We start from the raw sequence: 25453 nt of genomic DNA, 5'->3' as shown, positions 1-25453 counted from the left end.
ACTGGGCCGTAGCTGGCTGCGCGGGAGCTTTCGGGACACCGGGCGGTGCCCAGCCAGCTGGAGGGCTGGAGGCGTCAGGCGGGGAGGGAAGCAAACGGCGGGACCAGCGGCGACGGTAGCAGCAGCATGGCCGCGATCTATGGGGGTATAGAGGGGTGAGTGCGGCCCGGCTGAGGGAGCCTGGGCCCGAGGGTGGGGCGGAAGGCCGTGGCCAGGCTGGCAAGCTGGTGGCCTTGAGTCACGGCGTCCGGGCACTTTGGTCGGCGGGACCTTGCGGAGAAGAGGTGTGTGCACGCGCAGGGGCGCCCTGCAGCGCGCGGCCGTATGCCTTACGGGGACTCTGCGTGTGCAATAGCCACACCCCGGGTGGGGGATCCTTTGTGTTTCTTGGCGGAACCACGCCCCTTTCTCCCACGAAACACCCACTCAGCTGTCTTCAGCTGGGGAAGCAGCGCCTTTTTCCTATTCCTGACCTCGGACAGAGTTTTGCAGAACAGGTGTCAGGTGTGAAATTGCTGAGAGGGGGCAGGGTGGGGAGTGGGAGTGGGGGTGGGGAAAAGCGGAGCAGAGATCTTGGTTGGAGGTTATCCGGGAGCTGGAGCAGCTGTGAGCCAGAGTTCTAGGTTGTCCTGATGTCTGAAAAACACTCCATCCCTGTTGGCCTGCCATGCTGCTTTCACTAGATTGCATTTTTCTGCTCAGAAGCTTGTTTACTGAACTTTTTGTAATAGTTCTGCCCCTGGGTATGACTATGGACAAGATATTTACCCTCTCTGGGCTACATATGTGCAAAGTGAGGATAGGGATAAATAAGATCGCTGCGTCCCTGTCAGTGGCAACAGTCTGTGAATCTGAGTGTGTCAAATCAGGGAATAATGGGGGTGGCTGTCCTCTCAGCCAGAGCACTGTACTTTCGAATCTGTGATTGTTTTCACTTTCCTGGCAGCCACACCCCACTGCTGATTCACAGACTCTACAGTCTTTTCCCATGAATTATTAGGAATGGTCTTTCCCATCCTGGATCTGTAGCACTTAAAAACAAAACAAAACAAAACAAAAAAAACAGTATAGAAGTCTGCATTCATCCTTGTTATAGTCATCTGTAAGATATGACCCGTTTCTTCCAGTTCGTCAAGACATTCTTTTGGATGTTGAATCTGCCAACTCATGTATTAACTACCCCCTTGAAATTTCATGTCCTCTTTGAGTTTGATGAGCGGTCTTCAGTGTCCTCTTCTTCCATTCCTAAAAGTAATGATCAATAAAGAAACATATATCCCACCACCACAGATCTCCCTGTGAACTATCGTGACCCCCCCAGTAATCAACATTTGAAGGTTTACTTGCTTAAGTATGTATGAACTCACCCTGTCATGTGGTCAGCATTTCTCGCAAAGGTGTCTTAAAGACACCTGGATCTTGAAAGGCAGTCTTTAGCTATTGTGAAGGAAGCAGAGAGATGTGCCATTTTTCTTAGGAGTGTTTGCTGAGCATTGCCCGTGCCAGCTCCTGTGCTAGTGCTGAGAGGGTAAGTGATCAGGAGCTTGACCCAGTGGAACTTGAAGTCTAGTAAGAGGTGGACACAAAGCCTCTGAACACACTCTTCATACAGAGGAGTCCTTAATAACTTTAGAGGCACTGTGAAGGTTTGACTAATGGAGACTTAACTAATTCGTGGGGGTGGGCCACACCTCAGAAAAGGTTTCAAGGACTAGGTGAAGTATAAGTAGAGCTTTGCAGGATAAAGACATCCTAAGGGAAGAGGAGTGAGAATTATGTTTCAGTTAAAGAGCACGCAAACACTGAACCATAGAGGCGGGTTTGGGAGTGGTGATTGAGTTTGTTGAAACTGTGTCTTCCATCACACTGGGCTCTGCCAGTGTGGACAACACAAGCTTAGTTCTCTCTGCGGGTTTTTTCTGAGCAAGACCAAGTGCCCTCTTGTGTTCTGTAGGGGAGGCACACGGTCCAAGGTCCTTTTAGTCTCGGAGGATGGGAAGATCCTGGCAGAAGCAGATGGACTGAGCACAAACCACTGGGTAAAAACCATACTGAGGGGATCAGAGGGCTTGGTTCTGATTTTATTCTCTGTAATTCCTGTTGAGGTGGTGGCTGGGGCTCATAGAGCAGCCTGTAGGGGCAACGTAGCTTCTGTAAGCCTTTGTAACTCCTTCTTCCCTTGATTGGGGCCAGCTGATCGGGACAGACAAGTGTGTGGAGAGGATCAATGAGATGGTGAACAGGGCCAAACGGAAAGCAGGGGTGGATCCTCTGGTACCGCTGCGAAGCTTGGTGAGTCTGGGGTGGAGCCGGGGAATTCAGCCATCAGTGACACTGAGACAGCTAGCAAGTTTGAACTAGATGAGTTTGATGACTGTAGAGGGAAGGACCTCCAAGACTTAGTCCCTGGTGTCGAAACCATCATAATCTCACCCAGTCTCATGGCTTCAGTTGCCACCTACAAACTACAAGTGTGTTGGAAGAGCACAGGCTTTGGAGAGCTGCCAAGACCTTGGTTTGAATCCCAGCTTTGCTGCTTAGTATCTGAGTAACCATGTGTAGGTTACTTACCTTCTCTAAGCCTCAGTTTCCTCATTTGGAAAATGTGGATAGTAGCTACCTCAGAGTTGTTGGGAAGGTAAAATGACATGATACATTGCAAAGCGGTTAGTATAGAGCCTGACCCGTAAGCACTCATTAGATGTTAGCTATTATTACTCCTGCTTCAAATCTTTCTCCCAAGTTGCAGTAGCTCCAGCCACTCCCTGGACATACATGTGGGATGTTCTGCAGCCATGGGCAAACCCCACGTGTTCCAAACCAAACTTACCTCTCCATCGCCCCTCACCTTGCCCCGCTGCCTGCTCTTTCTGTTAAGAGCACTACCGCCCTCCCAAGCTCCAAAGCTGGCATTGTGGAATCCATCTTTCTTCTGTCCATCCCCAGTCCAGGTTGTTCTTATAACCACAGCCTTCCGAGGGTTCATTGTGTGGGGTGAAAGGAGGACGGGCTGGGTGAGCAGGGAATGGCCAGATGGGGAGAACAGGAATCAGGCATCAGGACGGGGAGGGGGTTGAGAAAAGAACTGGGGCTGGGGCTCTGCACACTCGCTCACCTCCCATGTGGCCTAGGGCCTATCTCTGAGCGGTGGGGATCAGGAGGACGCGGGGAGGATCCTGATCGAGGAGCTGAGGGACCGATTTCCCTACCTGAGTGAAAGCTACTTAATCACCACCGATGCCGCCGGCTCCATCGCCACAGCTACACCGGATGGTGAGGAAGTGGAGGGAGGGGTGAGAGTGAGAACTGGTTTTTTTGGGAAAGCCCCCTAGATACAGCTGACAAAACTTGTTCTGCAAATATCCAGAAGGCAGCCTCTCTTATATTCCCCTCGACTCCTTCAGTAGTTTAAGTCTTTGCCAGAGCAAGGACCAGGCAGCAGGAGGGAGGGCAAGAAAGGTCTCTTGATGGGAATCAAGGAGTGGAGTCAAACGTAACTCCCCTGCAGATGAGGGAACCCCTGGGGGCCGTGTGGTGAGGAAGGCAGACTGTGGAAGCTGTCAGTGCTGAGGAGGAAGTGGGGTGGCCCTGTGATAGTGTAAAGAGTGTTGGTGTCGTGGGATTGGTGTTTGAATCCCAGTTCCTGTTTTGCCTGCTATACCATGTTGATGAAGTTCCGAAACTCTCTTGAGTTTCCGTTTCCTCATCTATAAAATAGAGGTAGTTGTATTCATAAGATGGTTTAGGGTATGAGTGAATATCACTGAGAACAGGTCTAGCACAATTTCAGTAAAGCAAGTAGAGTCACTGGAAAACCGGCTGGGCAAGAAGCCGCATTCCCTCTAAGAGGTGCAGGCTTGCATTTTTCTTTGTCCCCCTAGACAAGGGCATTATGGGATTGGAGTTTTTCTAAGATCCAGGCCCTCACCCTCAGGCAGGAAACTAGCTGGGCCCTGTTTTCTCCTCTATAGGACTGGGTGGTGATCGCTTGCCTGGGGCTGGTTTCTGTCCTGTCTTTCCACAGCAGTAAGCTGTTGCTCTGTGCTAGGCCTTGGCCGCACCGAGCCTCCTATTCCCTTTCCCCAGGTGGAGTTGTGCTCATAGCTGGAACAGGCTCCAACTGCAGGCTTATCAATCCTGATGGCTCTGAGAGTGGCTGCGGTGGCTGGGGCCATATGATGGGTGATGAGGGTTCAGGTGAGCTCACTGACTGGCCCAGCTCCTCGTCCTGGATCTGCCCCTTCCTTCATTCCCTGTCTTTCTCTCCCTACCCTTGGCTCACGGAGCCCTTGGGGCTTCCTGGGGACAACTCCTGAACCGGCCATTCCATGTGCAGGATCATGACTGAGATCATAGAGGTGCAAAGGCTGGACTAGCTGCTGACCCTGCTCTCCAGCAGTGACTTGCACCCAGGACTCAGATTCATCCCTCAGCACAGGGGCCTGCCTGTGTTGACTTGCTGTCCTTAGGGAGGAGTTGAAACTGAGGGTAAGGCCATAGATGCCAGGAGATGGCATACCAGTCTGCTAGGGGAAAGGGTGTAGAAGCCCTTCCCACCATCACCTCTCTCCAAGTAGCATGTGTATATTTTCACAGGGGCCCTTGAGGTCCAGTTCATGGCAGTGACTCCAGTGGTATTTGTGACAACAGACTGACCTTGTCTTATCCTTGGGTAGCAGCTGGTGTGACACAGCCTCACCTATTCTGTCTTCTCCCTCCAACTTTCTCTTATCTTGGTCAGTCAGGTACCATTTGATTAGAGACCTCCCCACCCCCTCTCCCACCCTCTGCCACCCCTGGCTGGGAATCAGGAAACCTAATCTGTATAAAACTCAAGCAGATCACTAACCTGTCTGGATCTGAGTTTCCTTCCTCATGAGCTCAGGGTGACTGCTCCCATCTTCTTAGCCCTCTCTGCTCCCTGCAGCCTACTGGATCGCACACCAAGCGGTGAAAATAGTGTTTGACTCCATCGACAACCTAGAGGCGGCTCCTCATGATATCGGCTCCGTCAAACAGGCCATGTTCAACTATTTCCAGGTACTCCTCCTGCTCCCAGGAAGCATGCACACCTGGGGTAGGGCAGTGAATCACTCCAAGTAAGAGTGGATGCAGAGGAGGGCCTGGGCGGGTGGGCAGGAAATAGGATGAGCTGTGGGTCTGAGTTGCAGGGTGAAGTCGTAGGTGAGGATGGTGCATTCTAGGAGGTGCATTCTAGGACAGGGTGGTGCATTCTAGGAGGTACATTCTAGGACAGGGTGGTGCATTCTAGGAGGTGCATTCTAGGACAGGGTGGTACATTCTAGGAGGGTGTCAGTCATGAGGAAGGGGTGGTTTGGGGACAAGTGATTAGGCAGACTTCATTATTGGGCAGCTAGAATCTGCTGGGAAGTGAAAGCAGATGGCGTTCTAGGCTAGAATGAAAAGTTCAGGGTGAGGTCGGAGGGCAGAGACAGCAGGTAGAGTATGAACGCATGCACTGGGCTGTGAGCTGCCTCTGGCCTGGAAGGGTCAAGAGAGCCCCTGAAGAGGTGGACAGGGAGAGTTCTGGGGGAGATGCATCTTCCTCCCCAGGGCACTGGAGATTGACTCCTCCTTGTTTGTGCCGTGTTCTTTTGTGGTAAGTTAGGAAACACCTGCCTTTAGCAGAACCAGAAGTAAAAGGCAGGAGAGAAGGTGAAAGGGAGAGGACAAGGTTGTTGAGTTTATTTGATAGTTACCTGTGAGGCCCAGTTAGTCTTCCTCTCCAGCCATTTAGGTGGGCTGGGGCTGGGGCTGGGACCAGGACCAAGGAAGGAAAATAGAGATGCTGGGAAGTAGGGCCTAGATTATCAGGGCTGAGGGATTGATGATGAAAGAGGAGCCCCGGCTAGGCCAAGGTGAGGAATAGGAGGGGACCAGGCAGAGAAATCACTTGATGAGCAGTTGTCATAGGAGGTGCTGTTAGTAACTGTTAAGCTATCCCAACTCAGTCAATTGGTTCCAAACTCTACTGATAGGTCTGCTGCTCCCTCTTCTATCCTTTAGTCATTCTTATAGGGTTGTTACAAAGATCAAATGAGATAGTATATAACATGCTTACTACATTGCTGTAGGTGCTCAAGTTTTACCACCCACTCCCTCAGACATTTACTTAAAATGTATTCTGAGCCGGGCACGGTGGCTCATGCCTGTAATCCCAGCACTTTGGGAGGCCGAGGTGGGCCGATCACAAGGTCAGGAGATCGAGACCATTCTGGCTAACTCGGTGAAACCCTGTCTCTACTAAAAACACAAAAAATTAGCCAGGCGTGGTGGCAGGCGCCTGTAGTCCCAGCTGCTCAGGAGGCTGAGGCAGGAGAATGGCTTGAACCCGGAAGGCGGAGCTTGCAGTGAGCCGAGATCACGCCACTGCACTTCAGCCTGGGCGACAGAGCGAGACTCTGTCTCAAAAAAAAAAAAAAAAAAAAAAATGTATTCTGGGGGACGGGTACGGTGGCTTACACCTGTAATCCCAGCACTTTGAGAGGCCAAGGTGGGCGGATCACTTGAGGTCAGGTGTTCAAGACCAGCCTGGCCAACATGGTGAAACCCCGTCTGTACTAAAAATACAAAAATTAGCTGGATGTGGTGGCGGGCACCTGTAATCTCAGCTACTCAGGAGACTGAGGCAGCGAATTGTTTGAACCTGGGAGGCGGAGGTTGCAGTGAGCTGAGATTCGCACCACTGTACTCCAGCTTGGGCGACAGAGGGAGACTCTGTCTCAAAAAAAAAAAAAAAAGGATTCTGGGGAACCGTTGGTTCCTCAGGACCTTAGAGGTGTCAAAGATGTGTAAGTTTGTTGGGATTGGAAGGACATGCCTTCTGTGGTCAAATAAGTTTTGGGAGAAGCAAATTGATTTCTTGATTGCAGGACTTCTTAGAGCCTTTAATTTGCTAATGTGCATTGTGACTCCCCAAGGGAGAGTTACAATATGCAATATTCCTTAGATTCCTTTGACCAAAGAAATCTTTTCAAGAACATCCCAACCCAGCTACTCAGGAGGCTGACGTGGGAGGATTGCTTAAGGCCAGCCTAGGTAACAGCAAGACCTTGTCTCTAAAAAGGAAAAAAAAAATTACAAAAAAAAGAACAGCTCAAGAAACTATAAGAAACACTTTGGTGAACACAATTCTGTTCTCTGTGCTGCCTTCAAACTAATCTATAAGAAAAATGAAGTCCATGTTAGAGAAAACAAATAACTTTTCTCAAATGAGAAATCTCAAATCCTTGTACTTTGGAGTTAAAAAAAAATTATTCTAGCTTTTCCAACAGTAGAGACATTAGGAAGGCCAACTTTGGTGGGCAGATTGGGATTTTCTTTTGCTTCTGATGACTCTCTTGTGCCCTTTCTCCTCTCAGGTGCCAGATCGGCTAGGAATACTCACTCACCTGTATAGGGACTTTGATAAATGCAGGTTTGCTGGGTTTTGCCGGAAAATTGCAGAAGGTACTGGAGGTGGGGTGGGTTTTATGTGGCTTTGTTCTTCAAAGATCCCTAATTGGGAGATTGAATGGGGTTCAGACAGGACTGGACAACAATTTTCCTCTCACCGAGTGACCTCAGTTCTCTGCTACCACTGGCCTTGGTGCTGGTGGGCCTTGGGGTGGAGGCAGAAGGGCACGTGGGTTGTGTTGACAGTTTTGTATTACCTGTGTTTTTCTCTTTAATAGCTGTCATGGCTTGTGTAGGCTGTATGCCTGTTTCTGAGGAATTTATGAAGCAGTTGTCCTTTGGACAAATCTATAACTTTTTTTTCCTGCCAATTATACTCAAAGAACTAGGGTATTATAGAGATGTTAGGCATATTTTGTTGGCTGTCAGGAGATGCTGAACAGAGGTCTTGTATATCTGTACATTGCTCTTTCTCCACTGTAAGGTTCATCCTGCCTTAATTTGGGTTCCTGCAGCCTCACGGCATTCTAGGGCTCTCTTCGATCCTGCTGGACTGAGTCCCGTCTAGAAAAGAGCCAGGAACAGGCTAACCAACAACAGATTGTTAGAAGTGGGTGGAGGGCACTGACAGGAGTCCCATCCAGCTGTTCATCTAGGGTCCTGGGTCCCCAGAGCTGTTTGTCAGTGGAGACTTGCTTCTCCACCTGCCACGAGGCAGGCATCCATCCTGCAGTAGAGTCCTGCTAGCTCAGGATGCTCCCATGGTGGCTGCCTTGCAACAGAGAGAGAATAGCCCAGGAATGGCAGCTCCCTCATTTCTCACCAGTTCCGTTCTTCCATTCTCCCTACCCCAGGTGCTCAGCAGGGAGACCCCCTTTCCCGCTATATCTTCAGGAAGGCTGGGGAGATGCTGGGCAGACACATCGTAGCAGTGTTGCCTGAGATTGACCCGGTAAGTTGAGGTGGGAGTGAAGGTGGGGAGCTGCTGGGCGAGGGGTGGTCCTTTCCCACTGGGGATGGGACTATCCCATCAAACCCTGTGTAAATTGGATACTATTTTAAATGAACTTAGGGTCTGAGAAACATTCTGCAGAATGTCTGTAACAAAAAAGTTCTTTGGTCAAATGCCTACCTCTGTAATTGACCTGTAATCTGTATTTATATATTGTGTATTGGTTTAATGTATGTGTGTGTGTGCTGTCCCCTGTCTTTTTTTTTTTTTTTTTTTATTGTTTATTTTTTTGAGACACAGTCTCACTCTTGTCAGCCAGGCTGGAGTGCAGTAGCGCGATCTTGGCTCACTGCAGCCTCTGCCTCCCACTCCACCTCCCAGGTTCAAGTGTTTCTCGTGCCTCAGCCTCCCCAGTAGCTGGGATTACAGGCGTGCATCACAACGCCCAGCTAATTTTTGTATTTTTAGTAGAGACAGGGTTTTGCCATGTTGGCTAGGTAGGTCTTGAACTCCTGACCGCAAGTGATCCACCCACCTTGGCCTCCCAAAGTGCCAGGATTACAGGCATGAGCCACTGTGCCCAGCCTGTCCCCTTTTTTTCAGTTCATTTCAGTTCAGTCATGTTTCTGTTAATTTCCCTCACTTCTCTCTTTCCTTCCTCTCTATTGTTGCTCAACGCTTTTTCCTTCCTCTTCTCTCCTTGGCCTTTCTGAGTCTCTCCTATTTTCCTCCTTTTTTTTTTCCCTTTCCTGAGTCTACTGTTTCTTGGCTTGAGGGTGAGTCACCAGGATAGGGTGGGTTGCTCATAGGAGACTCCCTGCTTCAGCACTGGAGAGGCTAGGTTGGCCCCCGTATCCATTTTCTGCTCTCCACCTAGGTCTTGTTCCAGGGCGAGATTGGACTCCCCATCCTTTGCGTGGGTTCCGTGTGGAAGAGCTGGGAGCTGCTGAAGGAAGGTGAGCCTGCGGGGAGGCTGGAAGGGCAAGGGCAGGGGACGGGGCTGGAAAGGAGGTGGCCCAGGAAAGCTGCTTGCCCCAGAGAGAACCTGCTTCCTGGACCCTGAGGCCTAGACAGGCCACTGATGCTCCCATCTAAGGCCCTCAACCTCACTCTGCCATTGAGCCCTTTAATGACGTCCCATCCACCTTCCTTGAACTCTTGAAAACATATTTTGTTCCAAATGATTTATTGAATCACAGCCACTTTTTAAAAGTTAAAGACAGATCAAACTTAAAATTGGAGCACTGACTGGCACGTGATAACCTGTGGGGACATCTCTAGTCAACATAATTCTAGCCGGAAGAAAAGAGGCCTGGCTGCTTAGCCCTGGCAGCCTTATGCCAGGCAGTTGGATGGTTTCCACTGGACATTCTGAAGTAGCTCAAGGACTCCCATTCCTACCATGGAGTTCCTGGCATTGGGTCCTTTGGAGCTGAGAGGAGGACAGGCCCCCTGTGCTGCTGGCTCCAGTACCCACGATTTTTCAGGCTCCAATACCCAAGTACCCAGTGCACCCTGTGTGCTGGGGACTTGGCATGTAGGCCCCTCCAGCACCTCTACAGGAGTACCTCAGGGTCTGGGCGTCCTTGTCTCTCTTCCTTCCTGGCCCCCATACAGGTTGCTGGTCTCCTCTTATCTCTGTCCTTGTGTTCTTCCCTCCAGGTTTTCTTTTGGCGCTGACCCAGGGCAGAGAGATCCAGGCTCAGAACTTCTTCTCCAGCTTCACCCTGATGAAGCTGAGGCACTCCTCCGCTCTGGGAGGGGCCAGCCTAGGGGCCAGGCACATCGGGCACCTCTTCCCCATGGACTATAGCGCCAATGCCGTTGCCTTCTATTCCTACACCTTCTCCTAGGGGGCTGGTCCCTACTCCACCCACTCCAAGCTCAGTGGACACTGGGTCTGGAAGGAAGGAGTCTTTTGCTTCCTTTCTCCTTTTTACAAAAACAAACATAGAAGAAAATAAACGCACTTTATCCACTCCCCAATTGGACTGCATTATCAAACACACATGCTGTGTACATCCTCAGTGCACCTGCCAGCAGATATCCCGGAGCCTAAGGAGTGGATTTAGTCCAGGGTTTAAAGCCCCGCCCCCAGGTGCTGGGCCGGTGATCTGCATCCACTCAGCATGCACTTGGGCAGATAATTTATCTGCGTGCTACCCTTCCCCCCACATTACCACACATATGCACTATGTGGCTGCCAGTTAATCTGTGACCTGTTTTCTCCTGTCGTGTCAAGTGGGTAACGATTCCTGTGTGACCACAGTCACCAGAAACAAGTGTTCGCCATGCACAACATCACAGAGAGTACCTTAGGCATATCACACCCTCTCCTGAGACTCCCAGCAGGATTTAGGGGGAAGGTACAATTCTAGACTGGGAGCATCGGAACCTCACTGGATTTAGTAATTGCAGGTAAGCAGGACGTTTTGCAGTTTTTCACATGAATGAGTTCTTGAAAGGTTATGAGGATGGCTGAGATCTCCAAGAAGACCAACTAGGCATCATTTACCTAGGTGGCCGACCTATTCCTGGCTGCTACTAGCCTGGCTCTGCTTACAGCCGACACTTTCTGTGTCGTGTGGCCCTGGGAATGAGGAGCATCAGTGAAGAGCAGACATGATTCCTGTCCTCTGGATATCACAGTTCGACCGGTGAAGACAAACCTGAAGCTTCTGTTCCACTGCCTGTGCTGCTTGGTGAAGACTAAGGACAGGAGTCTTGATCCACAATAGCTGCCTCTCCGGGTTTTATGAGGCGGCATGTGGATCATGTCCTGCACATCAGTTCTCCAACTTGCAGACATCAGTTATTCTAGAGTTGGTTTTAAAATCGGGTTTCTGTCTACTCCCTTCCCCTGCCCTGAGCTATCTGATGATAATAGGTTAAGGATGGGATGGGGAATTTTCATTTCTGTTATACTAAACAGCTTGAGAAATTTCTGCTGCAGAGGTCCAGCATCTGCACTTGAGGGAGTTCTACGCTACAGCTGGTGAGTTCTGGTTAGGCCCTCTGAGACGCCTTGAACACTACCTTGTTGCCCAAGTCAGATCTTTCTTTCACAATGTAGCATTCATGTGGAACAGAATGGTAACAGCTCTCCTTCCATCAGCTCTAGCCCAATGCTGCAAGCTGGAGCTTTGAGCAATAGGAACTCCAGCCAGGTTCCTTCTGAAAGAACAGCCAGCCATCTTCACATTCAGCTATGACCAAATCCCTGTGGCCTAGCACCCAGCAAGTCTCCAGCCCAGCACCTGGTAAAAAGCTTGCAGAGAGCAAGGACACAGCAGAGGCATCTTTGCTGTAACCCACAGTCTTGGTAAAACTGTTGGGTTATTAATGAGTGGTGAGCTCTGGAGATTTTTAAAATATGCTCTCAGGATGAGGATCAAACAGCATTTCGGTGAAAAGAGTTTATAACTACTGAGAGCGACATGTTTTTCAGAATATGGCCCTCACTTTTCCTTAGATTGTCTAGACTGCAATTCCAACTGGACAGTGGAGGTTTTAGTGGAGGAGCACATCTTGATTTTTTTAGTCCCAGCATGTAAGTGTTGAAAAAATGCTGAAAAAAGGCAGTATTAAAGTGCATATGGTCAGATGTGTTCCTAGTTCCTGTCACATTTAGGGGATGTGATGAAGTCGCTTGCTCCCCGGTTATTAAGGCTCTATTAGACAGGCTTCAGTGCAGAAAATCACAAGTGATTCTTATTTTTTTATTTTTTGAGACGGAGTCTCGCTCTGTCACCCAGGCTGGAGTACGGTGGCGCAATCTGGGCTCACTGCAAGCTCTGCCTCCCAGGTTCACACCATTCTCCTGCCTCAGCCTCCCGAGTAGCTGGGACTACAGGTGACCACCACCACGCCTGGCTACTTTTTTGTATTTTCAGTAGAGACGGGGTTTCACCATGTTAACCAGGATGGTCTCAATCTCCTGACCTCGTGATCCACCCTCCTCGGCCTCCCAAAGTGCTGGGATTACAGGCGTGAGCCACCACGCCCGGCCAACCACAAGTGATTTTTAAAACTTCATTTTAGAGTGGGGTCTTACTCTTGCCTAGGCTAGAGTGCAGTGGCACTATCATAGCTCACTGCAGCATTGAATTCCTGAGCTCAAGCGTTCCTCCCACCTCAGCCTTCCAAGTAGCTGGGACTACAGGCATGTACCACCACACCTGGCTAATTCTGTCATTTTTTTGTAGAGGCAGGTCTTGCTGTGTTGCCCAGGCTGGTCTCGAACTCCTGGCTTCAAGCAGTCCTGCTGTCTTGGGATTCCAAAGTGCTGGAATTATAGGTGTGAGCCACCATGCCCAGCCCATAAGTGATTTTTGCTGAGTTTTTCTCCCTTTATTTTATTTTTGAGACAGAGTCTCGCTCTGTTGCCCAGGCTGGAGTGTAGTGGTGTGATCTCAGCTCACTGCGACCTCTGCCTCCCAGGTTCAAGGGATTCTCCTGCCTCAGCCTCCCGAGTAGCTGGAATTACAGGCGTGCACCACCGTGCCCTGCTAATTTTTTGGTATTTTTTAGTAGAGATGGGGTTTTGCCATGTTGGCCAGGCTGGTCTCAAACTCCTGACCTCAGGTGATCTGCTCGCCTTGGCCTTCCAAAGTGCTGGGATTACAAGCGTGAGCCACTGCGCCCGGCCTTCTCCCCCTTTAATTTTAAACTTATAGTGTCCCCCAACAAGCTCTCAGGAGCAATTGATGGGATTCTTTTATTACCAAGGCATTATGAGATGTATACATTCCCCATCTGAGCCTGTAACAGCCCTGTGATGAGACAAAAGCTTGGAACAAGCATTGGAATGAGGCTAGCACTGCCTTGTCTTCCTGTGTGATCTCAGGGATACTACAGCTTCATTTGTCCCTTTCATTCAGCAAACATTTATTGAATGTCTTGTAGGTGTGATGAGTACTCTAAGCTTTAAAAGTAAGTACACCAAGGCCTGGTGTGGTGGCTCATGCCTGTAATCCCAGCACTTTGGAAGGCTGAGGTGGGTGGATCACAAGGTCAAGACATGGAGACCATCCTGGCCCACATGGTGAAATTCCGTCTCTACTAAAGATACAAAAATTAGCTAGGCGTGGTGATGCGCGCCTGTAGTCCCAGCAACTCAGGAGGCTGAGGCAGGAGAATGGCGTGAACCCGGGAGGTGGAGGTTGCAGTGAGCCGAGATCGCACCACTGCACTCCAACCTGGTGACAGAGGGAGACTCCATCTCAAAAAAAAAAAAAAAAAAAAAAAAAACAAGTACATCAGGCCGGGCACAGTGGCTCACGCCTGTAATCCCAGCACTTTGGGAGGCCGAGGTGGGTGGATCGCTTGAGGTCAGGAGTTCAAGACGAGCCTGACCAGTATGGTGAAACCCCGTCTCTACTAAAAATACAAAAATTAGGCGGGAATGGTAGCAGGTGAAGAATGAGAATGGCTTGAATCCAGGAGGCAGAGGTTGCAGTGAGCCGAGATCACGCCATTGCACTCCAGCCTGGGCAACAGAGCAAGACTCCACATCTCAAAAAAAAAAAAAAAAAAGAATATACCACCCACCTCTTCAAGGAAGTTACATTCTAATAAACCCTATATATACAAAACTACATACAACTATAGTATTTTAAAATGCTGTAAATAGGCAAGTCAGCTCAGGATCCACCAAACCCTGCCCCCTGCCCCGCCCCCTGCCTTCCGCCACCGGTCCTGACCTTCCATTTTTAGGAAGGAGGCAAAGAAATGCTAGGGCTCAGAACAAAACCCATGGGCATTGGGTTGGTCCCATATCGTTTTTACGATATGATAAAGCCCCTCAAGAAATCACTGGGAGATTTGAACGAGGTTTCAGTTTAAATAATTAGGCATTGCCAAACCATAATCACAACAGCAAGGACTGTGGCTGCCTGGTGACCCCCGTAGCCCCGTCCCTAAGACAATGCTTGACATGTAGCAGGCTCTCAAACTTGTTCAATAGTTGAAAGGCAGATAGGGAATACTTGTTTTCTAGGGAGGTAGTCAGTTTTGCCCAGAAACAGGAAAACAAATGTCTAGTTTCCCTTCTAGCCCAAAGATGTCACTGACTCTCTGTTCAAAGTTGCACATATCATTGTGACCATGGGCAACCATGTATTAAGTGCCTATCATGTGTCAGGCAGTATTTTAAAATTCTGTCATTATAGTTCCAGGGCAGAGGTTATTTACAAATAAAGAGGTTATTTGTAAATAAAGTTCAGGCCAATGGCACAAAGTAGTGAAGGTGGGATTCACTCGGGTCTGTCACTTCCAGGCCCATGGTTTCTGCTTTGTAACCCTATTTGGAAAGAAAACCACAACTAAGATTATGACCCATCCTGACACAAGAAGTTTCACACATACACACCATACATACCGCCCCCGCCCCAGTATGATGGCACAGTGACCCAACCTCATGTAGAAAGGTACCAGTGCCAGCAAATGCATTTAACATTTTACTGAGATTCTCAACAGCTGCATTTTGTTTTGTATAGCAAATTTTTTACAAGGTAATTTTTTTCCATTTTTTATATTTTTATGAAAATTATTTTCTTAAGTTTTAAAGCCCTGCCCCTCCCCCAAAGAAGGATTAGTAACTACCAAGTAATGATTAGGAAAAAAAACAAAAGCAAAAACAGCTTTTAAACACTTGTGAGACAAGGGTAAGTGTCCAAAGTCAAGACCTTCTGGGCCCAGTGGAGGTGCTGGGCTGCCCCGGGACACCATCACTACCTCACCATCTACAATATCCTCAAGAGCTGAGCAGCCCTACACAGACCCTGGGGGGCTTCCTGTTCCACAAGTTCCACTCCCTTTTCCTCTCCATCTTTGCTGTTGGGCCTCCCCTCCAAATCTGCCTAACAAAGGCAGCACGATCTTTAATACCTGTGCAGCTTTGTAAATGGAGACAGGATACTCTATTTCGAAAGCTGAGATTCCCTGTCCAGTCTGGGGGAGGAAAAATTATCCAATGTAGCATGGATGGTTTCACTTTCTTGTCCACTCAGACACATGCTCATATTTATTACATGGATTTATCGGATGCTTCAAAAGTCCTGATGTGTAGTAGCACAAAAGTTCCTTGTAAAAAAAGAAGTTGCAAAATTGTAAAAATTTCTGCAGCAGTTCTGACGCCGGATGACAAAGCTCGTTCTGATTAGTAGTTTTTTTTGGACAGGCACAGCAGCTTCCCCTATAAGTCCTGTTCGGAGGGTTCTGTTTAGACCACAGGAAGCTGGAATCCAAGTTTAAAAGCCTCTCTGCTGACAACATATGGTACATTATCAACAAAATTCTACTCGGCAATAAAAGGAACAAACTACCAAGACGTTATATGTCATGGACGAACCTCAAAAACATTAGCTAAGTAAAAAAGCCAGACACGGCCCGGGCACAGTGGCTCACGTCTGTAATCCCAGCACTTTGAGAGGCTGAGGTGGGCGGATCACGTGAGGTCAGGTGTTCAAGACCACCCTGGCCAACATGGTGAAACCCTGTCTCTACTAAAATACAAAAATTAGCTGGGCATGATGGCTGGTGCCTGTAATCCCAGCTACTCAGGAGGCTGAGCCAGGATAATTGCTTGAACTGGGGAGATGGTGGTTGCAGTGAGCCGAGATCACGCCACTGCACTCCAACCTGGGCAACTGAGCGAGACTCTGTCTCAAAAAAAAAAAAAAAAAAAAAAAAGCCAGACACAAGACCACATATTATATGATTTCATTGATTCGAAGTGTCCAGAAAAGGCAAATTTATATATAGAGAAAGTAGATTGTTGGTTGCCCGGAACTGGGAGTAAGAACAGGATTAACTGTAAAAGAGCATGAAGGATCTTATTGGGAGGAATAAAATTGTTCCAAAACTGAGTAATGGTTATGGCTACACCATCGAGGGAAGTTACTAAAATCACTGAATTGTACACTTAAAATGGGTGAGTTTTATGATATGTAACATATGCCTCGTTGAAGTTTTTTTTGTTTTAAGTGACGCAGGAAAATAGGGTCTGGAGGCAGGGAACATAAGGCCGATTCACACTTCAGCTGTCACAGGAAAGATCCTCTCCATAGGGCATAGACCAAGTAAATGACTTTGTAACTTTACTTCATCCTCTCCATTTACATAGGGCTTACCCCAAGTAACCAGTGGAATCCTCTAGAGGGTATTTAAACTCCCCAAAATTCTGTAACTATGCTTGGGTACACTCCCACACTGTGGAGTGTACTTTCTTTTTCAGTAAATCTCTTCCTTGCTTTGTGCGTTTTGTCCAATTCTTTGTTCAAGATGCCAAGAACCTGGACACCCTTCCCCATTAACAAAAGGACTCCCTGCCTCCCGGAGCATCCTTCAAGCATTAAACATTTTTGAAGGCTCACAATCAACAGGACAGAATAATTACTTAGTGATGATTTCCAGAGTGAAATATTTTACTAGTTTTTAGTAAGCACATTTTAGTATCTGTACACTAGTAAAATGTTTTTAAGTAAAATTTTAAGTACACTGGATAATGTAATTAAATGTATACTAGTAAAATGTTTTATCTCATTTTTATCATATTAGTCTAAAATGTTTATTATTTTTGTATAAAAGGTAGCCAATAGGAAGGTAGGACTGGGGAGAAAGCTCAGCAAATGTCACAAAGGAGACTCCTAGTAACAAAATCTGAGGAGCTTTGTCTTTTAATATAAAGATGGTGCATCTGTCCCTTTACAGATTTCTCTCCTGTCCCCTGGGCTGGGGAAGGTGAATCTCCTGCCTGACACCCTGTCGAGAATAGTGTATCCAGCTGTTCTAGTCCCATGATGCCTCTAAAAACCAGACTGACTGGGAACAGCAGTGGGCGTTTGGCCAGTGAGGGCAGGTGGCCGAGTGGTATGCAGGAAACTCTCATGTTTCCCTGGGTTGGCTTCCTGCTCCCCTTTCCCTGTCACCAATAGCAGCTTCAATATGGGAGAAGATTAAAACAAAGGAAAAAAACAAAAAACTGTTTCCAAATTATAACCAACCAAGTCTGTGGAGGAAATTCACAAGGCAGCAGAGCAGCGTCTGCAGAATGTGCTCTGCCTACCGGGAGAACTAATGATCCCTGTGAGCAATGCGGGCTGCAGTGAGTCACACGGGGAAAGGTGGACAGAGGCAGAAGGACATCAAGGCCCCCACTACACACCAAATCGGAGTCAATCCTCCTGTTCTCCCCACCTGCTTCCCAAACTAATGACGTCCACGTTATCCCAGAGAAGAGTGGCTAGGGACACCCAGTCCTTCCCAATATGTGCACATCTCCAAATCTTGGTCAAATCTGTCAGATTTCTAATAGTCCCAACACCTCAATATCACCTAAACTGAGAAAGATTATTAGCCCGTGATGGTGGGACCCTTATTGAAGAAGGCCTGCCCCCTCCTCACAGTAGGGCAGACTCCTGGGTTCCCGATGGTTCAGGAGCCTGGGCTGTCATTTTTCTACCTGGGATTTGCAGCAGCCCTAATACAAGAAGATTCATTCATGCTGTTTACTTTGGCGGCCTCTTCACACAACTTTCCTCTCTAACACGTGTTAACTGTCAGAGTATTCACCTCACCTCCTTACTTCCCAGCTTCTCCAAAATCAAGGCAGTAGCAATAAATAATTTGGAAAATGCTGCTTAGTATTTTATGCCATGGTTAGCATTATAACCTTAATTAAAGAGACCCCAGGCTGAGGTGGCTCACCACACCCAGCCTATAATCCCAGCACTTTGGGAGGCTGAGGTGAGAGGATCACTTGAACACAAGAATTTAAGAACAGCCTGGGAAATAGAGCAAGATCAAGTCTCTACAAAAAATTTAATTAAAAAAAAAATTAACTGGGCATGGTGGTGCATACCTGTTGTTCCAGCTACTCAGGAGGCTGGGATAGAAGGATAGCTTGAGCCCAGGAAGATTGATGGAGTCTTCATGAATGAGATTCGTTTTCCTATAAGAGTCCCCAGAGAGCTGCCTTGCCCCTTCCACCATATGAGGATGCAGGGAGAAGCTACTATCCAAAGAGAAAGTACCAGTTAGAAGGAAGCAGACCCTCACCAGACACCAAATCGGCCCAGCCTCCAGAACTGAGAAATTTCTGTTTTTTATAAGGTACCCAGTTTATGGTATTTTGTTGGCATATGGGCAGCCTAAATGGGCCAATGCAGTGGGTAAAATTTATGACATGATGGCTTCGTATTATTGGGCACAGTGAGGCAAGTTTCTTGAACAGCTTTGGCAAGCAAGTTGTGAGTCTTGAGAAATAAACTATATTAGTTGGTTCACTCCCAGAGCAAGTGTTTCCTGGAGTAAGTACTAAGTTCTTTTTTCCTGATTCCAGTAATGTGTAGTACAGGGATAGGAAAGTATTTTGGTATCAGTTATCCCAGCTGAGTGCAGAGGACTACTCAACCATACTGGAGGAGGTCGAAAGGCTTTAGGAGGCACATGTTAAAGAAGGTGAAATTGGGGCTGGATGTGGTGGCCCACACCTGTAATCCCACTACTTTGGGAGGCTGAGGTGGGCAGATCACAAGGCCAGGAGTTCAAGACCAGCCTGGCCAACATGGTGAAAACCCGTCTCTACTAAAAATACAAAAATTAGCCGGGCGTGGTGGCACATGCCTGTAATCCCAGCTACTCGGGAGGCGGAGGCACAAGAATCGCTTGAGCCCAGGGGATGGAGGATGCAGTGAGACGAGATCACGTCACTGCACTCCAGCCTGGCAATAGAGCCAGACCGTGTTTTTTTTTCTTTTTAAAAAAAGAAGATGAAATTGATAGCATCATTTAAGAAACAGTACATCTTGAGATAGGATAAAACAATTGAGAGTTTGGGGTACATATATAACTAATCAAGTAAACAAACAAAAAGCAAACTTATTTACTCCCCTCCCCACCAAATAAATTATTTGCAGGGAAGGAAATCATAGTATACTACCTGACCCTGCTGTAATCATACATAGTAATAATAACAGGGTCTATTAATAAAAACACCTAATATACATCTAACCAAAATTATTATGTTTGGAAGACGTGAAGAAGGGAATGGGGTGAGTGTGTGAGAGATAACACACCAGGAGATAGGAAGATATTGAAAGAGAGACAAATGTTATCTTCCATAGAGGGGAGTCAATGGAAAATACAAGAAACCAAAAAAATCAAGAAATAGTAATAGAAGCATTTTATTTAGTGATATGAAGGTAATTTTTTTCTCTTTTCTTTTCTTTTCTTTTTTTTTTTTTTTTTTGAGACAGAATCTTACTCTGTCACCCAGGCTGGAGTACAGTGGCATGATCTAGGCTCACTGTAACCCCTGCCTCCTGGGTTCAAACAATTCTCCTGCCTCAGCCTCCTGAGTAGCTGGGATTACAGGCACGTGCCACCACACCTGGCTAACTTTTTTGTTTTTGTATTTTTAGTAGAGAAAGGGTTTCACCACACTAGTCAGGCTGGACTCAAACTCCTGATCTTGTGATCCACCTGCCTCGGCCTCCCAAAGTGCTGGAATTACAGGTGTGAGCCAGCGTGCTCAGCCGAAGGTAAATATTAATACTTAAAAAAGCAGTTAAAATATTTTACAGAGATTGTGTCTGGTGAGGGCAGAATGGGAGAAGCGGGGAGTAGGCAGTGGTACTCCAAGATTGCCTTTTTTCCATTAAAAGTCTTCAGAAGTGTTTTATTTAAATTACATGCATACAAACTTTAATAAAATATATATATATATATTTTTGAGACAGAGTCTCGCTCTGTCACCCAGGCTGGAGTGCAGTGGCGCGATCTCGGCTCACTGCAACCATCACCTTCCAGGTTCAAGCGATTCTCTCGCCTCAGCCTCACAATTAGCTGGGTTATAGGCGCTTGCCACCACGTCTGGCTGATTTTTGTATTTTTAGTAGAGATGGGGTTTTGCCATGTTGGCCAGGCTGGTCTCAAACTCCTGACGTCAGGTGATCTGCCTGCCTTGGCCTCCCAAAGTGCTGGAATTACAGGCGTGAGCCACCGCGCCCGGCCAATAAAATATTTAAAAAAAATTTAAACCTGAAAGACAAAAAGAAATTGTCATTTGCAGTCTCAGGCTGAGAGTTGGGACCAGGACTATGAGAAATAAATTTCTGTTTTTTTATAAGGTACTCAGTTTATGATTTTGTTACAGCAGTCTGAATGAACTAAGACAGTGGGCAAAATTTATGACATAAAGGCTTTGAATCATGGGGCACAGTGAAGCAAGCTGTGGTCTAATTATTTTGACCCACTTTAGCACATCTTTTGTTACAAACAAACTTTCTTAGACAAACTGTTGTTGAGCACATGTCAAAGTTTATTAGCTTTTTAGCAAGAGAATCTGAAAAGAGTGCCTGATGCCAGGTCTGAGAGGGCATGGAAACTAGAGGGCCATATATTTGGGAAAGAGAATGCTTACATAAGCAGCTAATTTTTAAAATTAAGCAACTTATTAGATTAAAAATCCAGTTTCATTTCATATGGTCATAAAAACACTATGTTTGTAGAAAGGAAATCGGGAGCAAAAAGTCCAAGACAGAAAAGCAGATGATAAGGAAACATCAGTGTTATTAAGTGAATAACAAGGGTTTGGTCCCCTGATGATTCAATTCACATGGAAGCATGCGTGGTCCCCAAACAGCTCAGAAGCAGAGTGTGGAGGAGGGCTGTCTTTGCACAGTGAATGCACATGTTGCAAATGAAGTTAGAGAGTCAAACCATTTGTCTGTTCTCTAATCTTGGGACAAATATTTTCGATACTTCACACAAAAGTAGGACCAGACAACTAGTAACAGTAAAAAACATTTTGGGCTTCCAGTTTCTAGAGTGATAAAACGATAAAACAAAGGACCAGGCGCGGTGGCTCAAGTCTGGAATCCCAGCACTAGGCCCATGTGGGCAGATCATTTGAGGTCAGGTGTTCAAGACCAGCCTGGCCAACATGGTGAAACCCCGTCTCTACTAAAAATATAAAAATCAGCTGGGCGTGGTGGCGGGTGCCTGTCATCCCAGCTACTCAGGAGGCTGAGGCAGGGAGAATTGCTTGAACCTGGGAGGCGGAGGTTGCAGTGAGCCGAGATCGTGCCATTGCACTCCTCTCAAAAACAAACAAAAGACAAATGAATGACAGTCCTCAACAATCAGATTAGTATTTTAACAATTCCATCTTGCAGTGTGCTGCGGAGATGTCTCTTAATGGGGAATTTGTATATAACCCCAATTCATGCTGAATGTAATAGATTATATAGAGTATCTGATTTTTCCTGATACATTCCTGAATTTTATTTGCTATGTTTTTAAATTTTATTTTTCCTTTTTTTCCTATGCATACCCATTTATTTGCTATTTTTAAATTTAGGATGTATGCATTTAAAAATGTTTTTGTCAGGTTTTGAATTGAAGTTCTAGGGCAGCATAAAATGAACTGGGAGAGCTTTGAACCCCTTTCTATTTTCCTGGAATTGTTTAAATACCATATGAATTATCTGTTCCTTAAAGCCTAGATAAAATTCAGTTATGGACTTACTATTCTATAACTGAATTTTACATACACAACAGAATTTTACATTCCATAACTGTTCCTGGGGACTTTTCAATGGCAGAATTTTAATCACAATTTCAGTCTCTTCTGTTGAAATTGATCTATTCATGTTTTCAACTTCTTCAGATAACTTTGGTAATTCATACTGTGCTAGGAAATAATCTATTTCTTTTGGAGTTTCAAATATGCTGTGGAGAAACATGTACTATTGTACAATTATTTTATTTTACTTCATTTTATTTGAGACACAGTCTCACTTTGTCACCCAGGCTGGAGTGCAGTGGGGTAATCACGGCTCACTGCAGCCTTGACCTGCAGTGGCACGATCACAGCTCATTGCAGCCTCGGCCTCCTGGGCACAAGTGATCCTCCCACCTTGACCTCCCAAGTAGCTGGGACTACAGGTGTGCACCACCATGCCCGACTAATTTTTCTGTTTTTTGTAGAGACAGAGTTTCACCATGTTGCCCAGGCTGGCCTCAAACTCCTGAGCTCAAGCAATGCACCTGCCTTGGCCTCCCAAAGTGCTGGGATTATAGGCATAAACCACCATGCCTGGCCAGTTTGTACAATTAGTTTACAATCCTTCCTGGATTTTTATTATGTCTTCTTTCTCATTCCTATTAATCTATATTTTTGCATTGTCTGTTCCTAGAGATGGGCATGAACCTTATTTTTGAGCATCTTTAATTACTAAGATGTTTAGGTTTATAATATTTATTGTATTGCACATTAAGCATTCTCTGTGTTCCATAGATTTTGGCATGGAATGTCTAACCTTTCTTTGTTTCTAGACAGTTTATAATTTTCCATTGTAGGATCCAACTAAAGCAGTACTTAGAGCAAAATTTACAATGCTGGGTGCCTATAAAAGAAAAGAAGAAAGGTCTCAAATCAATTACTTCAACTTCCACCTTAAAAAACTAGAAAAAGAAGAGCAGGGCTGGGCACAGTGGCTCACGCCTATAATCCCAGCACTTTGGGAGGCCAAGGCAGGTGGATCACTTGAGGTCAGGAGTCTGAGACCAGCCAGGCCAACATGGTGAAATCCTGTCTGTACCAAAAATACAAACTTAGCCAGGCATGGTGTCACCCTGTAGTCCCAGCTACTCAGGAGGCTGAGGCATGAGAATCGCTTGAACCCAGAAGGTGGAAGTTTCAGTGAGCAGAGATCCCACCACTGCACTGCACTCCAGCCAGGGTGACAGAGTGAGACTCTGTCCAAAAAAAAAAAAAAAAAAAAAAGAAAGAAAGAAAGGAAACAAAGGAAGGAAGGAAGGAGGGAAAGAAGGAAGGAAGGAAGGAAGGAAGGGAGGAAGGAAGGAAGGAAAAATAAAGGAAGGAAGGATGGAGGGAAAGAAGGAAGGGAGGGCAGGAGGGAGGGAGGGAGGAACAGAAAAAGAAGAGCAAATTAAAGCCAAGGTAAGATGAGGGAAGGAAATAATGAAGATCAGAGTGAAAGTCAGTAAAATAGAAAACAGAAAAACAATAGAGAGAATCAATGAAATCAAAGTCTCGTACTTTGAGACAATACAATTGACAAACCACTCATCAGACACATTATCACACAGTTATTGCGAAGTTTCTGTGAGTCTGGAATCTGAATGTGACCTCAAGGTGTGCAGTCAAGGTGTCAGCTGAAGGCTCAACTGAGAGAGAATGTACTTCTTCTCCTTCTTCTTTTTTTTTTTTTGAGACTGAGTCACACTCTGTCACCCAGGTTGGAATGCAGTAGGGCGATCTCGGCTCACTACAAGCTCCGCCTCCCGGGTTCACGCCGTTCTCCTGCCTCAGCCTCCCAAGTAGCTGGGACTACAGGCGCCTGCCACCACGCCTGGCTAATTCTTTTGTATTTTTATTTTTATTTTATTTTATTTTATTTTTTTTTGAGACGGAGTCTCGCTCTGTCGCCCAGGCTGGAGTGCAGTGGCCGGATCTCAGCTCACTGCAAGCTCCGCCTCCCGGGTTCACGCCATTCTCCTGCCTCAGCCTCCCGAGTAGCTAGGACTACAGGCGCCTGCCACCTCGCCCGGCTAAGTTTTTGTATTTTTAGTAGAGACGGGGTTTCACTGTGTTAGCCAGGATGGTCTCGATCTCCTGACCTCGTGATCCGCCCGTCTCGGCCTCCCAAAGTGCTGGGATTACAGGCTTGAGCCACCGCGCCCGGCCAGCTACTTGTATGTTTAATAGAGACGGAGTTTCACCATGTTAGCCAGGATGGTCTCGATCTCCTGACCTCGTGATCCGCCTGCCTTATCCTCCCAAAGTGCTGGGATTACAGGCATGAGCCACCGCACCTGGCCTGGGAGAGAATGTACTTCTAAGCTCATGAGGTTGTTGGCAGGATTCAGTTCTTCCCAGCCAATTGGACCGAAGGCCTGAGTTCCTCACTGTTGGCTGGAAACCTCCCTCAGTTCTTGGCCACACACACCTCTCCATGGGGCAGTCCACAACATGTCAGCTGGCTAGAGCGAGCCAGCAAGTGGGGGAGTGGAAGAGCATCCGCAAGACAGAAGCCAGAGTCTCTATGCAACCGCATCTCAGCAGTAATATCTCATCACCAGTGTCATATTCTGTTGGTTAACTGGATGATCAAAATAAGACTTTCAAGCATAAAAAATATATAACATTTGTAAAGTTATGTGGGAGAATTGGAATGGAAGTAAGTTTCTATAGGTAAAATGCACAAGGTACAATTTCTGATCCTTAATGAAGAGCTTGTTTATAGTATTTTATGTTATTATTTATTTATTTATTTTTGAGACAGTGTCTTACTCTGTTGCCCAGGCTGGAGTGCAGTGGCATGATCTTGGTTCACTGCAACCTCCACTTCCCAGGCTCAAGTGATTCCTGTGCCTCGGCCTTCTAAGTAGCTGGGATTACAGGTGCCCACCACCACACCTGGCTAATTTTTGTATTTTTAGTAGAGATGGGCCTATGGTAATTTGTAAGTGGATAATGGAGGGTTTCAAATCACTATTGTATTCATATTCCAGTATACATGTAAAAAGACTGATGAGACAGTTTTGTTTTAAAACGTCAGTGTTTACAGTACCCCAGAAATTATATACTTCATAATTATTTGAACTTGTGATAAAACAATTTCTTGTCACATTTGTTACAATGAGAAAGGAGGCACACAATTTTTTCCTAGTAATTTTATGAGGTGTGCAAGTCTATAACTGTGAAGCCACTGCTCCAAACCACCATGCTATGTTGCCCGGTTGTCTTGAAGGTATGGCCAGGCTATTGTTTACACTACACACACCTTAACTTCCTAAAATAGTCCTTAGTCCGTCTGCTCCCCAAAGTTTGCACAGCAGTTACTCCAGCGTCTCTGTCATTGGGCCCCTCGTTGTGACTCCCTCACACAGTGTTCCTCTCTTGTTCTCCAGCTCAGCAGTCCCTGCACTCTGCTCCTGACTTCTGTCCCTCAGGGCGCCCCTGAGAGGCAGGGCCTGGTCTTCCACTCTGACAGCTTCTCTCCCGCAGGAGTAGCCCCTGAAATCCTGCACAATGACATTTCTCATTTTATTTCA

The 25453-nt window shown here is 46.8% G+C and overlaps 1 protein-coding gene across 6 annotated transcripts; it reads left to right on the top strand.

Annotated features, from left to right (window-relative positions):
• The first annotated feature begins 55 nt into the window (after nucleotides 1-55).
• NAGK (N-acetylglucosamine kinase) lies at nucleotides 56-10354 on the top strand. 6 transcript variants are annotated; one of them, XM_045369120.3, is made up of 10 exons: nucleotides 56-155; nucleotides 1955-2039; nucleotides 2194-2292; nucleotides 3132-3273; nucleotides 4087-4197; nucleotides 4928-5040; nucleotides 7383-7470; nucleotides 8271-8368; nucleotides 9246-9324; nucleotides 10031-10354. In XM_045369120.3, the coding sequence occupies exons 1-10, from the start codon at nucleotides 127-129 to the stop codon at nucleotides 10219-10221; spliced, it is 1035 nt and encodes a 344-aa protein (XP_045225055.1). In that variant the 5' UTR covers nucleotides 56-126; the 3' UTR covers nucleotides 10222-10354. The 6 variants fall into 6 exon arrangements, 4 of the variants coding, with proteins under 4 accessions (XP_045225055.1, XP_073867674.1, XP_065383050.1 ...); XM_074011573.1 differs by having other exon boundaries at nucleotides 4909-5040; XM_065526978.1 differs by having other exon boundaries at nucleotides 56-284.
• The last annotated feature ends 15099 nt before the right edge of the window (nucleotides 10355-25453 follow it).

Source organism: Macaca fascicularis, chromosome 13 (genome assembly GCF_037993035.2).
Source record: "Macaca fascicularis isolate 582-1 chromosome 13, T2T-MFA8v1.1".
NCBI lineage: Eukaryota > Metazoa > Chordata > Mammalia > Primates > Cercopithecidae > Macaca > Macaca fascicularis.
This window is presented reverse-complemented; position numbering and strand designations above follow the sequence as displayed.

Coding starts and splice junctions, on each gene's coding strand:
- NAGK (XM_045369120.3), top strand. CDS start 127: ATGGCCGCGATCTATGGGGGTATAGAGGG. Junction 7,471..8,270: donor TTGCCGGAAAATTGCAGAAG/GTACTGGAGGTG, acceptor TCCCTACCCCAG/GTGCTCAGCAGGGAGACCCC. Junction 8,369..9,245: donor TGTTGCCTGAGATTGACCCG/GTAAGTTGAGGT, acceptor CTCTCCACCTAG/GTCTTGTTCCAGGGCGAGAT.